Source organism: Mangifera indica, chromosome 6, assembly GCF_011075055.1.
Source record: "Mangifera indica cultivar Alphonso chromosome 6, CATAS_Mindica_2.1, whole genome shotgun sequence".
In the NCBI taxonomy this organism is placed as follows: Eukaryota; Viridiplantae; Streptophyta; class Magnoliopsida; order Sapindales; family Anacardiaceae; genus Mangifera; species Mangifera indica.
In genome coordinates, this window is record NC_058142.1 from 8,729,263 (window position 1) to 8,747,302 (window position 18,040).

Below are 18,040 nucleotides of genomic sequence, written 5' to 3' on the forward strand. Positions count from 1 at the left end.
GAGAAATTTGTCTCTCATTGGTATGCTCTCTCAGCATCACATTTTTCAAGAATAATGTCTCATCTTTGCTCGCTCTCTCAACGCTAAAGGCGATTACTCATGTGCGTGAGCTAATTTTTAACTTGTGTGACATTACAATCTTGTTAAGCTAAAAACGATGTGTATGCAATGAAAACCCAAAAATTTCGAGATGTAAGTTCAAAACATAAAATGAACTTGAATTCATGGTTTTCAATATTGTGTTATCAGTACAATATATAAGCTTAACACTTATCAATCATAGTCTACGTAATCCAAGAAATTTAACATATACAAGATATACTTTTCTTAGAACAATCTCGGTCAAAGGATCAGTGATCGTACAATGCGTATAATTACATTATACATTCATTTCCCTCTTGGAAATTGAGTCTCTTATTACGTTGTGTCTAGCGTCGATATGTTTGGTTATCTTATAAAAAATTCAAGATCTTTTATTTAAACAAACAACTATTGCTTCGACAATATCGTCATATTTACTCAGATTCATGAAGAATCTTCTTAACAAAACAGTTTCTTGTACATTTACTGAACATACTATATACTAGGCTTCCGATGTGAATAAGACTACACATCTCTATTTGTTATTGCTCCAAGATATGGACCCTTTTAGAGTAAGAAACATAGCTATTATTTAATTTGCGTTGGTCTAAATTCTTTCTCCAACTAGCATCTCAATAGCCAGTTAAACGTAAGTTGGATCCTTAATCACATAATCAATCATCCACAGAGCCTTTTAAAAATATCAAAAAAAAAAAAAAATTCTACATACAACCTTTCAGTGCTCTTTTCAATATTTATTTATATCGACTAACCAGCCCAATAACATAAATAAATATCTGGGTATGTACGCACCATAGCATACATAATACATATAATGACATCTGAATAGGTAACCTTTGACATTTCTCTACTTCTATCTTAAGTTTTGGAACATATCTCTTTTGGCTCAATAATTCATCATTTGACATAGAAATATCAACAAGTTCACAGTATACCATATTGAATTGTTCTAGAATCTTTTGAATATTATGTTCTTATGACATAGTCAAAAGTTTCTTTGAACGATTCCTCTAGATTTAAATTCACAATATGTAATCTGTTTTATCACATCCTACAAGTCAAAAAAAATATGGACAATCATTCTTTGATGATTATCACTTACTTCAAATCATTTCTAACTATCTATACATCATTACACACATTGATAAAATTACAAATTTATCATCAGACTTCGTCACATAGACATGATGGTCTTGATTAATCATTTCAAAGTTATAAGGTATTAACACTTATGAAATTTCAAATACCACTATCTAGATGACGGTTTTAGGTCATTCAACGTCCTTGAAGCTTACACACTCTGCGCTTCAGATTTATTCATGCAAATTTCTTTGTGAAGTTTTTCACTAAGAAAAATTGTCTTAACATTCATCTGGTGTAATTCTAAATTCAAATGTGTTACTATAGTTAGAATCAAACATATTGAAGTAAATCTTATAATAAAAATATCCTTCTACACAATCTATACTTTCTCATTAGGTATAAGTTTTCGCTATAAAGCGAAATTGTATCCATTTATTGAATCATCCGTCTTACGATTGATTCAGGAAAGCCATTCATTCTCAATGAATTTTTGATTCGGTAGTAAGTCAACCAAAACCTAAATTGGTTTGTTTTCTTTATATTCCCTATCTTCTTCTAATGTATTTCAAAATTTTCTTATCAAAGGATGAGACAATTATTTTAGGTTCTTCATCATCTTGGGGAGTGGTTATGAAAACCTCGTTTTCACTTTAAAACGTCACTTGAATACTTTTGGACATCCACCCTTATGCAATTGAGAATTAATGCTCCCACTATCTAAAATAGATTAAAACTTAATCTCAATGCTCCCACTAGGTTGAGATGAACGAAACAAGCAATTGAGGATCATTACTCCCACTATTCGAAATAGGTTGGAGTTCAATTACATTTGTTCTCACTATCTAGAACAAGTAGAGGTCTTATTTCTTAAGACTCAACTAAAGGTCGCTAAGATATACCCGTTCTCATTCTTTTCTCATCTCATTCAGATGAAACCTTTTATCAACTTCATCTATATTAAAAAATATCATCTATGAATTTAATATCTCATAATACAATTTCAATTAATATTCAAGCAGAATCCTCCCTAATGAACACATACCTTTTAGAGTGCTCAATGTATCTGATATACAAAACATTCATTTTTTCTCAGTCCCAATTGTTCAAACTTATAAGAAAAGTTATGGGTAGACATTGCTAACCAATAAGTTTGTAATCAATTAACTCAGATTTTCTATCTGACTATAACTCATAGAGAGTGGAAGTAACTAGATTAGTAGACAATCGATTAAATATACAAGCAGTAATAAACATCATATCATCACAAAGTGACTTGACGTTTTGCTTGCGTCTTCATTGACTTAACCATTTCAAATAGAGTTTAAATACTCTTCTCCGCTACACTTGTTTGTTACGAAGTTTTTTTGGAATTACTGTTTGCCAAACTATTTCTTTTTCATTTCTCAGTTCCTTGAATTTATTTTGGACAAATGCTCAAGATCTCGGTGAGTTCTTAAAACTCTTATCCATCTTATCTAATTGATTCTTAACCTGAATTATATATATATAGTGTCTAAAGCAGTCTATTGTTTATGACTTATGGGAGATCAAGTAGACAAGACTGAATCGAGTATTGCTATCATCACTAGTAATTAAATATAAGATACATTCTCAAACTTCACATTCATAAGAAAACATATATCTAATTATATATATTGCAAAAGAAGTCAAACTCTTATAACTTTGTCGAATGGTTTTCTAGAAGTTTTTCCAACTATGTATTGCTCACATGTGGACAGTTTTATTTATGTGAAAGTTTATAATAAACTTTTATAGGTCAATTTATTCAACCCATCTTGGCCAACGTGTCTTAATTCAACATGTCATATATTTGTATTTATATCTATACATATAGAGAAATAAATAATGAAAAATTTGACATTATCAGAATGTAAGGTGACAAACACCATATAACCATTCAACCAACAAACCAAAGTTATAGAAGTTAATTCTATCGCATTTCAATAAAACACCCAGAGAAATTCAAATTATATCATAGTTCAAGAAGAACAAGTATTTTGACCAATATTAGTTGAATATTTAGAGTATATTAGATTTCGTGTAGGTATAGGATTTGACCATCTCGCAAAACTCATTTGCGAGTGTCTATTTCTCTTATTACAACCCTGTGTTGTTGCCTACATACATCTAATTAATTTTATTCAAAATTTGACAGGAATCTACTAAAGATCTTCTATCATGAGCTACTTGGTCGGTGGCTTCTGAGTTCATAATCCACGTAAGATAATACTCAGTTAATATCATAGTACTAGAAAATAAAGTTTTATCACTTTATGTTGAATAAGACTATCATTTTCAGCTTCGTTCATTCACAAGCGATATAATTCTTGTTACTTCTATTGCAACTATTAATCTTGTTTCCGTCTCTTCTTCTAGTACTTTTGCCACTTTTCCATTTCAATTCCTTGTTCTTATTCTTTGAGCATTATACGATCTCCTTCCCGTATTAGGACTTAAGCCACTCACTTATAAAACTTGATTCTATAATATATGCACAAATACCAAGTTCAGTTGCCTCAAGGGCGTTTGTCCTTTAATTCTATGTAGCAAGCACAACTAACAAAAGTCATTCTTTATTCATTTTAGGTCATATATACCTTCATATGCTCCTACTATTGGAAAGAGATCGCTTCTCAAAATGAACCTACTATCCATGTATCAGGTTACACGTAGCTGACTTCAGCTCCATAATCAGATTTGACATTCAATCAAATTCAACAATCAACTGTCTTTATTTAGAGACTGCATTTCCTCTAAACTTTCAATTAAAACCATACTTACGACATATATAGTTGAACATTAATGGTACTCATATACCAGATCGTTATTCATGAAACTAATCGAGATATCACACGAAGTGAGTTTTGCTTTTTGCATGCGTGATGTGTGTCCACATCACTTTTGTGTAAGGCACTGATTAAGTTTCTATCCCTTAGTCAGCCATAACTCTATCTTAACCTGATCTACAGCCTCTAAAGCCTTATGCATTTCAAATGCCATACATTGTAATTCTCTCTATTCAGTATCATTCTCATTCAAATTGGCCATCATTTTCTAGGATGTTATGGTTAACTAGATCACAGAGACATATCTATCAGATACAACGCTATCAAATACACATCAATTATCACAACTACGTATTAAAATTTAAATTATCTCACATAAGATATAGAATCGAAAGTTCACTATGTTCCCAGTCATCTTCCATGACACAAATGCTTGACATTTTAAACTTTAATCTAATTGCTCTAATATTAATTCTGGATGAGAATTTCACTAAATTCTATCAATCTCAGAATTTTCACATTTAACAAATATATATGATACAATGAATGTATCATCTATTTTGACTAGAACCATTTCATCAACCCGTATTGATCTTTGAGTCACTTTATCCATAATAAAGTCTCTATTACATTTGCATTAGATCAAATACCTCGCATTATGTTAGTTTTGGGAATAACGTCAAAGTAGTGGATATTCTTTTGTACATTATTAAGCATTGCTTTATAGCAAGCTATAATGAATCCACCTATCCCAAAGATTTCAAATTCTTGTCCCGAACAAGATCATTGATTACAGGGGTCATATTCATGCATGGATATTATCTCTTTTCTAATTAAGAGAATTCAACAGAATATTGATAGTTTCAATATGTAATGTGTTGGTCCTTGTCAACAAACTTGTAAAGTAGAAACATGTATTTCAAAACACCAATATGTGTTTTCGGAGAGTTGGAATGAAGTATTACATGTCTTTATGCACTGTAAGACCCATGGAACACATCTCATATACAGATCCGAGTACTACACCACTTCCAAGGACAGAAAAATAGGTTTCACACTGGAAAGGGTGTTCATGCGTTATCGCACACCGAAATAAATTCATACACTCTTTCACGCGTCGAGTCGAGGTCACAAGCGCTTTCACACGTCGTAAAGTCTTTGCAACGAGCCTTCATGAGCCAGGACGAGACGAACGCACCAACTATGACCGTCACACACTGTCACCCGTCAGATGAAATATGTTATGCTCATCCATGCACGCACATGCATCTGTCAACGGTATGGTCAACCTTTTGACATTGATCGGTCAACTAACCCGATGGGCATTAATCGGTTCGGGTTTAACCTGGATGACTCAATGGGTTGACCTATTGACCGATGGGTCTTGACCAACCCGTTGACTAACCGATCAGGTAATCGAGTTTTTTCAACCTGATTTTGATCCGATTCTATGCAATGAACCTTAGTTTTTTGTCTTTCTAATTCATCATTTTTGGCTATTTTTTGATGATGTCACCATAGGGCTTTTGTAACCCAGTCGACGGCGAGACATATCGTTCCAAGTTCTAGTGCCAATGGCGTTGGAATCCATCGAAATGGCGAGAAAGAAAAACACGCCTTAGGTCTCGTTTTGTGTCAATTTTCATCAATTCCGATGTTAATTCGAGTCATTTTTCAATTTAAAACATGTAATACCATTCTAATTATTCATCCAACATGTTTTCCAACACCAATTTCATGCAAGTTTATTCTAATTAAATTCATGCCCAAAAACAAAATTTTTAAATCAAAATTCAATATACATATTCTAATTTGCACAATCTACGTAATACGATTCATATAAAACATAGCAAATACGCATCCTAGGCTCTGATACCAATGTTGAGAATAATCAAACATGCTAAGATCAAATTCTATGAATTCTGTAAATAAGGATTTGAGCACTCGAAATAATTTTTGATGAAGCTTCCTCAAATACGACACAAGGTATTGACATTAGTCTATTCTCACGACCCAATTTGCACTACGTATTGTTTTTCAATTAGGGAGACATGATCTGTGCATTACATTGCTAGGAGAAGAGGGGAGAGAATTTTGCGCTATAATAATAAAAATTAGCGTAATCTCTCTTTTGGGGAGGTAGTTAGGAAAATTTATATATGTCCAACTGCCCTCCAACTCCCTCTTATAATTACCCTTGGTAGTTTATTTAGCCGGATCAGGTCGACTCATCATGGGTGGACCCGGATTCAATATTAATTTTCAAAGTAGACCTCAAAGACCATAGACAACAAGTCAAAACTTATATATATACAAACTTTCATATCATAAATGAAAAATAGGTCTTTCTTTTCTTTTTGAAAATTTATCAAGAACAATTTTATTTTATTTTGCAAAAATAAATTTATAAATCAATATGTAATTAAATAAAATTTGAGTTAAAAAATAATAACATTTATAAATATATTTTCTAACTTACAAAGCCATTATATATATAAATAAAACGAAATATTTATGTAATTTATAAAAATATTTATATATTATCAAAACGATATATATATATATATATATATATATATATATATATATATATATATATATATATATAAACTCAGGAAAACATTTATTGCCAAAAGACTTATTTCCACCCATGGTTTAATGTTTTACCGAAATCCCACCAGTTAAGTTTTGAAAGCTCAAAATCCCACCCATAGTATTAATTTAAACAGTTGCCATTAGTTTAGGGTTTAAATGACTAATTTACCCTATACCCACTGAAATAACCAAAATGACCCTCTAACGAAAGGGAGGTTTAAAATTTTCCTGATAAAAGTAAATTATCCGTCACCAAAAGCCAGCCCCTTCGGCGGAGAACTTAAACAGCCTCTTGCTGAATTTCTTGCAGCTTGCGAAACCAATTGTGTGTGCGCCCAACAGAACCACCATTTCTTGAGTGCCGAAGCCCCTGTGCTCAAAATATTCAATCATTTGATCTACATTCATGCCTTCATGTGGAAGACTTCCGGTGACATGGGAGGCGTTAGAAAACAGGCCGTCTTTGCGGCCGAGGTGGACGGGGTAATGAGTTCCACCAACAATCACCACAAGGTTACGTGTGGCGGCGGTGAGAACATCAGCACATGAGACAACGCCACGGCAGATCATCTCCAACGCCGTCTTGATTCTAAAGATGATATAAAAAGCGTCGCCGGGGACTGAAATGTTGTCTTCGTGTTTGTTCTCAGCCTGATTGTCAGAAGTTGAGTCGATGAGAATAGATTTATTGTAGCCTCCAGTCATGCAGTCGTGGAAGTAGAGACGGAGGGTGGCGGCGACGGTGACACATTTCATTCATAAGTTAGTCCAAAGACAAAGCAAGATGGAAACAGAGAAGGAAAATTTTGTTAATTTTTTTTTTTTTTACATTATTTTTTTCTCATTTCTCAGGAAGATTAATTTGTATGTTCACTGGCAAAAGAATGTGCTTCTTTTCCATACTTCTCTCAGTTGTTCTCTTGAATCTGATCTTCCATATCTTGATATGATTTAATTTCCTTCCTTGGCATGTTGACCTGCTTATATCTCCTTGTTCTGAGACATCTCCCACCCGAGAAATGGCCAAATGGGTGCTTTCAACTTAATAGAAATCCTTCTATACAAAGTGAAAATCATCAATTTAAGTGAATCAACAATTATTTTTAGTCCAAATTTTATCTGTACGAGACCGAGAATCAACAAAATATTTGCTTAAATAGAGTTGGATATGTCTGAAGCAATTAGCTGGATCCTTTAGTTTGAAAGAGAAGGGCAAGTATAGCTGTTGAAAATAATGGAATTGCTGATGAAGACCCATCTCCATAATTGTGCTCATGGAAAGCCGAAAGCCATAGATTTTCCTGGAATTTGAGATGAAGAAACCGAAATTTTTTTCAAAATGACGTGTGATTGCTTTTCATGGAACAAGTCCAGGACGATGCGATCAAACTCAGCTCATGTAGTTTCTTAGTAGTAAGGATCAAGAACAATCGGATTGAGATATGGGAATATTGAATGAAAGAGAATCAGAAGAACATGTTGGTAAAAATGGATTGACCAAAATACCCCTCTTACTAACAGAAACTGTTCAGGTTAACCTTTGATGGGTGTGACTTTGGGTTTTCAGAACTTAAGGCATGGAAATTTGAGAAAACATCAAATTATGGGTGGGAAAAGTCTTTTGACCAAATTTATATATAAACGAAATGAAACATCTATATAACTTATGAAAACATTTATATATAAACAAAACAAAATATTTATATAACTTACAAAAAATATTTATATATAAACAAAACGAAAATATTTATATATAAATAAAACAAAATGTTTATATAAGTTATGAAAACATTTGTATAAATGTTTGGGTTTAATAGAAAATGTGTATAAAAATATTTTATAATCTACGAAAACCAAATTTTTCGTGTTTAACTATCATTTCCAAACATATAGAAAATCAATATTTATATACATATAAAATGAATAGTTTCTACTTACTTTGATTAAGAGTAAAAATCTACAAAAACTTTTACACATTTCAAGCTATCATGCAGAACTTACTTGAATTCAATTTGTGTCAAGAATCCCTTTCAAATAATCTTAAATTCCACTAAAAACCTCAATTCAAAACAACTTTCACAAATTCTAAAGGTACTAAAATGGACAACCCTCTCCCTAGCTAGCTAACATATGTTTACATTATATAACCTTTGCTCCATGAATTTTATAAATTCCTATATAAATTGAAATATTACTAGACTTGGCAAGGACAAAGAAGACATATAAATACTTCACCAAAAAAATATTCAGATTAAAAAGGAAATAAAACCTCTGCAATAATTAATTTCAGATTTGATAGCCCAAGCTTCTAGTAATTTTATAAAATTCCATATAACTCATAAAATCACAAAATTTTTCAGAATTAAAGTAAACATATTTATGGTTTAATAAAAAAAATCAACCTAAAATAATTTAATAAGTCAGGTAAAACAAATTTCTTTCACCGATCACTAACATCGCCAAAGATCTTCCAGAGTTAACAGTCAATATTGTAACAATTTTAATAAATTTTATATAATTTGCAAAATTACGAAAATTTGCAGAATTAAATTAGACATACTAATTTATTTATAAATAAAATATTAAAGTTAAAAAATGATTTAGAAATCTTTAAAACCTAAATTCCTTTAAAGGTCACAAACTTTGCCAAAGAAACTTCAAGTTTAACACTTAATCTTATAATAATTTTAATAAATCATATCTAATTTAAAAAATTAAAAAAAAATTTAGAATAGTCATGCTTGTGTGTCGTCCTTGTGATGAACATGAGGAAGGCAAAGGCTGAAGAACACTCGTGTATGAACTAAGAAATGGAAAAGACTATTTTACCCCTAGACTATACACGAGGGGAAGAGGAAAGAAAGGGAAACATATAGGCTTTAGCAAGCAACTTAAGGCAGTCAACCAAAGTAAAGGTGTCTGATTATGTAAAAGACGACAAAGGCTTTGGTCAAGTTGAATCCAAGTAAAAAATAGGACAAGCCAAGGAAAGAGGTGTACACCTAGTTAGCCACCAACTATGTCTGTAAGTGACAAGATAAGTGAAAGTAATAAGGTTATATAGGAGATAGATACTCATGAGATGCATAATATACTCGACGGCAAGGCACACTAGCCATATAGTTCAATTTAGGTGTGTTTGGTAAAGGACAGTGGCACTTCAGTTAGTTCCTTATGTGGCTAGTGGGATGCATCACATAAGTGCTCGTAGTAGGAGTCATCCAAGGATGGTATTTCAATTAGCAGTCTCATAGCTATGTGTATGTGATAAGAGAGAGACTATGACTAGTTTCCCTGTATGACCAAGGTATCTTAGCTAGTTAGCCTGATAGTCTAGGTGATATGTACGCGAGGCACAATAGTTTGTAGACATTTGAGATGTTGATTGTTTTCACTAAGACATTAGATATGTCAATATTAGCTCAAGTTATAGTAGTTTATAGTGATAAATATTTTCATCTTAGAAAGTCAAAAATTCACTCCAAAAAGTCAGTCTTGATAAAAGATAAAATCATCACAAAAATGTGTTATCAAAGGGTAATACCCATGAAAAAAAAAAACATCTTTAATAACTACTTATTGTGAACGAGATGGTGTTTCATCATAAAAGGATATATGTTTTGGGATGAAATTTTTGTCTATAAACAAATTAGATTTTATCTCAAATGACTTTATTTCATCCCAAAAAAAACACATTTAAGGACCAAATTTTTCGTCCCCTAAAATTATTATTTGGGACAAAACTAAAAATGCTCATAAAAATGAATCTTAAGTTTTTAAGGGACAAAAGTAAAATTTTGTCCCCTAAAATTATCATTTTGAGGCAAAAATAAAAATCGTTTTGACATATAGCTTTATTATTGTACATATATTGTTTTGACATTCATCAATAAAAATCCAGGTGGTTCATAAAAAAATTTACGTCTCTTTACTATTAAGATAAAATTTTGGAATTAAGTAATTGTATATATATCAACAAGAATTGTCGTTTCTTTCTATGTGAACTAGACATGTCGAGGTGTCATTCATCGACAGTAGACTGACTCTTCAATCAGAGTCACGTTTGGTTTTTTCCGGAGGCAGTTTGTAAGTATGTTTGTGAATTATTTAGCAATCAAACATGCCTGCTCAATTGAAAGTGAAATACCCATTATTGAGAGTGCCTTCAGACTCATCTGGTTGATATTCTTTCTTTATCTTTTTACAACTCTTGGAGATAAAAGAATTCAAAGAGAAGAAAGAAATGGAGATTAGTGCTCAGGAAGCATCTCAAAATGACACTCAAATGCTTTATGAAGCAAGCATGAGGGGATGTGTAGCAACCCTAAACACATTGATACAGAATGATCCACTAATTCTCCATAAAATTTCACTCACTCCCTTCACTGAAACTCCCTTGCACATCTCAGCTTTGCTTGGTCATGTTGAGTTCACCAAGGCTATTGTGAGCCAAAAGCCTCAACTTGTCAGAGAGTTGGACACTTTCAAACGCTCACCGCTTCACTTGGCTGCTGCTGAGGGCCACAGGGAGATTGTCAAAGAGTTGTTAATAACAAAGAAGGAAGTAAGTATGGTTGCTGACCAAGAGGGGAGAATTCCTCTCCATTTGGCTGCAATAAGAGGGAGAGTTGAGGTGATAAAAGAGCTAATAAGTGCAAAACCTGAGTCAATTCTTGTGCAACTCCATGGAGAAACAGCTTTACATTTGTGTGTTAAGCATAATCATTTGGATGCACTCAAAGTATTGGTCGCATCAGTTGATGATGAGGAGTTTCTCAACTCCAAAAACCTTGAAGGAAACTCTATCTTGCAAGTATCCACTATGTTGCAGCAGTATGAGGTATAAACCTTTTTATCTCTTGCTTAATTTGCTTAAATTCTAGGTACGATTAGATTCAAACCGAGTTTGTTCAAGTTTGAGCTTGGCTAGAATGAGTCTGAAACGAGCTCAACTCGAGTGAGTTCAAACTTAAGTCTGCGAGTTAAATATTTTCAAGTTTGAGTTTTAGAGGTGTTCAACTTGTTAAATTCGTAAACTTAAAAAAATTTGACACAAATTGGCTAAAAAAATGTTGTTTTGATATAGAGTCGAGTTCAAAGCTCAATTTGAGTTCAAACTCAAGTCAAACTCAAACTCAACTCCTCTCAAACAAGTCAAATTCGAACACTTTTGAAGCAAGATCAAGCTTGGATCTACGTATACTGAACCAAGCTCCAGACCCAAGAAGCAGGCAGGCACTTCATGTTTGCTAGTTGTATAACACAACATATGTAGTGAATTATCATTTTGCTCACTCTATTCTAGTATTATTTCATTTTGGTTGAACTTTATGCAGACCACTAGCTACTTGCTTTCCGTGCCAAAAATGAGAGTGGATTTGAACTCCTTGATCAAAAATGGCTTTCCAGCCTTTGATGGAAGCAGCAGGAATGGCACAGCTCAAAGCAATTTACAGAAGAATCCCATCAAAGAAACAACCACCAAAGTTCAGACCACTCAATCACCCCAAAAGTTAAAATCAATAATAACATCATTCTTCAAATGGAGAAGGCCCATCAACTACAAGAACGACCACCATGAAAAAATAAGAGGCAACTTGATGGTGGTCGCCAGCTTGATTGCCAACATGAGTTTCCAGATTGCAACAAACCCACCAGGTGGCTACTGGCAAGCAGAAACCACTAATCTGAAAGAAGAAACCTGCCCAAAGGGGGTTTGCAGTGCTGGAACTTCAATCCATGCATACACTCATGAAAATGAGTACCACTTATTAACAATCGTGAACACAGTCTCATTCTCAGCATCGCTCAGTATAATTTTGTGGCTCATTAGTGGAGTTCCCCTCAGGAATAGAGTTTTTGTGGGAATTTTGCTGGTAAAAATGTGGGTTACGGTGCTGTTTATCGCCGGTGCATACTATTTGTCAATAAGGTTGGTGATGCCACATGAAATGCTTGATAGTATTAGTAACTGGTACCCATGGGTTTATGTTTGGTCGCTTATCGCTATAATTTTTATACATGTAATAAGATTTTGCTGGTGGGTGTTGAAGAAGCTGTTCGTGGGGGTGATTTTTGTGGCTCAATGGTGCTGTTTTAAGAAGAAAAACCAGCTTGATCAGCCTGTGGTGAGTGTTTAGAAAGATCAGATTTAATCTTAACTATTGAAGTGGACACATCTGATCAATAAATTCTATATGAACAATAAAATTTTATGTAATCTATTGATAGACTTGGTATATTCTGTCAGTTAATGTTGCATTATGAGTTCTTATTTTGGATGGAAATGGGGTGGAATAAAAAGTTGAAAAAATTAAATTCAATAAATGTTTGATTTATTATCTATTTGTCTTAAATCTTATTTTTGATTTCTCGTATCATATTATTGACAAAATAAACATATATAATTTTACTGACAAAATACATGCATAATTTTACATTGATCGAAATATTATTATAACATGTAAGGTTTCTTTATATATCATCTCATAAAATTTACAAAAAATTTCCTAACACGTTAACATATCATTCACTATTTTTTTTAATGAGAAATTCTTATTTGAATCGAATTATCTTTTTAATGTTAAACTAACCACATCAAATAAATAAAATCCTAAATTTAATGACCAACTACACATATGTTTTCTTTGTTATTTGGATGCAAGCATTTTTGCCACTTAAACTATCTACTTGAAGCTATTTTCACTATTTTTAAGACTCGAAATCATAGAATGAGATATTCTTAAGAGCAATATTGTATATGTACACTTTTAAATATATAATTATGTACATATTATGTGTCATTTTATGATTACGTATTGTTCTATCTGATACCTGATATAATTATGTACACAATTTTGAATATATAATTAAACTTTTGATTATATAATTGAGCACCGCCAGACATGCCCGTGTGTTATTTTTGGTAGGAAAAATAAAAAGGGGTGCAAAGGCTTGATATGCGTATTTTTGCATCCCTATTCTTTTCACAACCAAAACAATAGCCGCCAAGAAGAAAATTGGACTGACTAAAGGAGTTTGAGTCGAGTTTGGACATTGGAAATCCTTCAACCTTGCCATGATTAACAAAAACTTCGAAGGACAAGTAATTATCGTGTGGCTTTGGCGAAACAATTTTTGTTTTGATGAATTTCTAAACTTTATTCTTGAGTTTAAGATTTATGGGTTATGGATTGATGTTGAGATGATTATATAAAGGTTTTTATGTTTAAAGCATGTGGAAATAGTGTAGAGTTATATGAATGTGCTAATTGTGTTAAGATTAAAGAGATATGATAATGTGGTTCTTGATTTGAGATGGATTTTGGTTGGTTGTTATTGGATTGCCGGAAGTTGGCCAGAATTCATAGAAACCAGTGTGGACAATTTTCAAATTGTAGTACATGGCCATGTGTGATAGCTCACATAACCCATGTATCCCTTTGTAAAGAAATAACTGGCGAGTAGCAACACATTTGTCCTGAGGAAAACCTCACATGATCGTGCAGTATAGGACACACATCTATGTTTGGCTTCCCCACTAGTGGATGCATGTGTTATAGTATGATGAAATGCCCATGTTGAGTTGGTGAGGAACATGGGGATGTAAAACTATAACACGCCCATGTGTCATCCTTGTGAAGAACATGGGGAAGGCAAGGGTGAAGAACGCCCATGTATGTACTAAGAAATGGAAAAGACTATTTTATCCCTAGGCTATGTTCAAGGAGGGGAAGAGGAAAGAAGGAGAAACAAAAAGGCTTTAGTAAACAACTTAAGCTAGCGAACCATAGTAAAGGTGCCTGACTATGTGGCAGACGACACAAACCTTAACCGAGTCAATTCTTGATCGAAAATAGGAAAAGTCGAGGAAAATGATGTACACCTAGTTATCCATCGACAATATGTGTAAGTGGTGATATAAGTGAAAACAATAGGGTTATACGAGAGGTAGATACCTATGAGATGCATCATATAGTTTGGTTTAGGTGTTCATGTTAAGGGGTAGTGGCACTTCAGTTAGTTCTTCACGTGGTCAGTAAGATGCAACACATATATGCTCGTGGTAGGTGTCATCCAAAGATTGTACTTCAATTAGCATGCTTGTAACTAAGTGTATGTAGTAAGGGAAGGACTTCGACCAGTTTCCTCATGTGACCAGGTTATCATAGCTAGCTGACTTGATAGTCTGGTCGACATGTGTGTGAAGCACAGTAGTTAATAAGCATTCGAGATGTAACTTAGGATATAGTGGTTTATGTGAGAGAGCCTATGTATTTAAGGCATGATGGTGTCGAAAGTGGATGGATGGGCAAACGAGAGTGCTAGAAAACATCTGTTTTAACAACATAGAGACTTAGTAATGGAACATCAATTATAAGATTTTATGTTATATGCAAGGTGTCGAGAGGTTGCCTACTTACTAAGTGTTTTTTACTGGTGAATTTCTTTGTGATTTTGCAGGTAAACGTAAGAAGTGACGCATGCGGGTGAGCAAATGATCCAGTCAATTTGTTGCATGAAGCTGAGGGGAAAACCGTTATTTGCACATTTTATGTTATTTATGTTATGTTTTCTATATGGATTTTGTGATTTGTATTTATGCACTTATTTGAGTTTTAGATTTTAGACACAACATTTATTCAAACGATGGTTACTAGTTATAGGGTGGTGAATGTGGAACAAAATTTTTTGTCCTTAATTGTATAGTGCATTAAAAGCAAATTTTTCTTCCTTAAATGTACAATGAATTTAGGACAATTTTTTTCATCATGGATTGTGCAATGAATTAAGGATAAAATTTTCCATCCTTAATTGTATGATGAATTGGGGACAAAATTTTGTCTTTGATTTTGTGAAAAATTGAGGACAATTTTTTGACAAAATTTTTTGTCATTGATTATGTGGTGAATTGGGGACAATTTTTTATGTCCTTGATTGTGTTATAAATCAATGACAAAAAATTTGTTCTGGATTATGTGGTAAATTAAGAACACAAATTTCTGTCATTGTTTATTTAGAGAATTTGAGAAAAGAAATTCGATGATAAATTAAAATTAGTAGTTATATTAATCTTCGAAATCGAACAAATCATATAAAACATCTTTTATCAAATTTTCAGCTTGTAACAGATGCCATTCTCTTCGTGTAGCATGTCAAGCTGCAATTTATAAATTTACATTTGTTTCAAACTTTCTGCTTCAGCACATATTATTGCACCCAGTTAAAAATTAAAATTGTTGGAAACAATAAATAGCTTCTTCCAATGTATTTCAAAGGTCATACGTGTCTTCAATAAGACATAAATCTATGGGTGAAGCGTGACATACTTCATCAGGAAGTGCAGAGGCTTCACACCGATCTCCTGAATCTTTTATATTGAGGAGTGGTATATCAAATGAGAACCTAAAGCAATTAACATTTTTTCCAGCGGTTAACCAAAACTAAAACATTTTTTCTTATTATTCTAAGCGAAAGGTTAATTAACTGCTTAGCAGGGAAAGTAAAAAGTTGAGACGTCTTAATGGTGAAAAAAAGATTCAAGAATTAACCAGCAAAATTTTGGATCAAATGACATCCAAAGAAAAACGAAATTTCAAATTATTGTTCTGTATTAATAATATGTATTGTATCATATTATATGATACATCTACTACATCATATTAATTCAATACACCTCATAATATGTATCATTTTATATTTATATTGTATTGTATTGTATTGTAGTATATGTATCATATATCATAGAATACTGATATCTATAAATATATCAATAGTCCATATAAATGAGAAGAAGTTCGTAAAAGAGACAGTCATATAGGTAAGAAATATATATGGAAAGCTAACTTTACTAAGAAATTCATACGGTTGCGTCTAATGACTATACAAGTTTATGAAAACAAACTGTGTAAAGGAAAAGGCGACCTCATTGCATGGATAAAGGAAAATTATCAGAAGTGAATAAACCAAAAAGGTCATAACCCAATTATCTTTAACCATAGTATACAAAGTTCAAAGTGAACATCCATTTCTATTTCATCAGTAACATTTTAGAAGGAAAGTTAAATTTTGTTCTTAAAAATGAATCATAAGTTTTAGAGAACCAAATTAAAATTTGGTCTTCTAAAATAACAATTCTATGACGAAATTAAATTTCATCTTTTAAAGAAACATTCTTAGATGAAATAAAAATTTTATCTCTAAAATTGTCATTTAAGAATGAAACGATAATTGTTTCTAAAAAATGAATCCGAAGTTTTAAGGAACAAAATTAAAATTTATCCTTAAAAGTAACATTTTAGGAACAAAGTCAAATTTCGTGTCGGAAAATGAATCCTAAGTGTTAGGGAATGACATTAAAATTTCATTTTTTAAAAGTAATATTTTGGATAAAACTAAAATTATCTTAAAAAATAAATCCTAAATTTTAGACGATAAAATTAAAATTTCATCTTTAAAATTAATATTTTGTGATGAAATTAAATTAAAATTTTGTTTCTAAAAATAACTTCTTGGGACAAAATTATAATAAGGCCAAAGAACTATTTCCCACCCAAACTATGCTAAATTCTTAAAGTTCTCCTTGTTAACTTTGAAAATACCATTTACCCACCCATGGGCAGTTAAATTTAACGGAACCCTAACCTCTAAAAATTTAATCTCATTTCCCCCCCTTAAAAGTTTAAAAACTAGCATTTTATTCTCTAAGCCAAGTTTGAAAAGATCGCATTACCCCCTAGGATTTATTTCAAAACCCGTTCACTTTCTCCGGTGTCATCGCCTGCCGTCTCTCCCTCCCAATGGTTTCTCTTCCACCGACGGCCCTCCTCAACTCCACCCCAACCCATCTGATACCGAGAGATGTCGTCTAGGAAAAGAAATCGTCTTCCCATATGAAGACTACTCATTTTCCCACAGGATGATGAGTCGTCTCATCTTCGTCTGGGAAGATGATCGTCTTCCTAGACGATGTCTCTCAACGTCGGATGGGTTGGGGTGGAGTTGAGGCGGGCCATCAGTGGAAGAGAAACCGTCGGGAGGGAGAGACGGCCGGTGATGGCGTTGGAGAAAGTAAACGAGTTTGGAAACTAAACCCAGGGGAGAAATGTGATCTTTTCAAACTTGGCTTAGGGGAGAAAAGTTAGTTTTTTAAATTTAGGAGGGTGGAAATGAAATCATATTTAAATTTATTTTTAATATTATATAAAAAATAACAATTTTATCTATAAAATTAATAGATTTAAACGGTCATGGGTGAGTAAATGAGATTTTCAAAGTTAACGGTGGAAACTTTGAAAATTCATCATAGTTTGGGTGAAAAATATTCCTTGGCCTTATAATAACGAAGCTTGTTAATTATATATATGTTAAAAAGAATTTCTCTAAGAACGAGACATATAAAGCTGTCATTCGTCGTACAGACTTCTAAACCACAAACACGTCTGCTTTTTTAA

The 18,040-nt window shown here is 32.7% G+C and overlaps 2 protein-coding genes across 3 annotated transcripts; one reads left to right on the forward strand and one right to left on the reverse strand.

The window, feature by feature from the left end:
• Positions 1-6,836: 6,836 nt before the first annotated feature.
• LOC123219625 (peroxidase 41-like) lies at positions 6,837-7,343 on the reverse strand. The gene has a single exon (XM_044641630.1). The coding sequence runs from the start codon at positions 7,341-7,343 to the stop codon at positions 6,837-6,839; it is 507 nt and encodes a 168-aa protein (XP_044497565.1).
• Positions 7,344-10,746: 3,403 nt separating this feature from the next.
• Positions 10,747-12,836, forward strand: LOC123218478 (ankyrin repeat-containing protein BDA1-like). 2 transcript variants are annotated; one of them, XM_044639942.1, is made up of 3 exons: positions 10,747-11,427; positions 11,924-12,519; positions 12,619-12,836. In XM_044639942.1, exons 1-3 carry the CDS (start codon positions 10,831-10,833, stop codon positions 12,725-12,727), a joined length of 1,302 nt encoding a protein of 433 aa, XP_044495877.1. In that variant the 5' UTR covers positions 10,747-10,830; the 3' UTR covers positions 12,728-12,836. The 2 variants fall into 2 exon arrangements, with proteins under 2 accessions (XP_044495877.1, XP_044495876.1); XM_044639941.1 differs by having other exon boundaries at positions 11,924-12,836.
• The last annotated feature ends 5,204 nt before the right edge of the window (positions 12,837-18,040 follow it).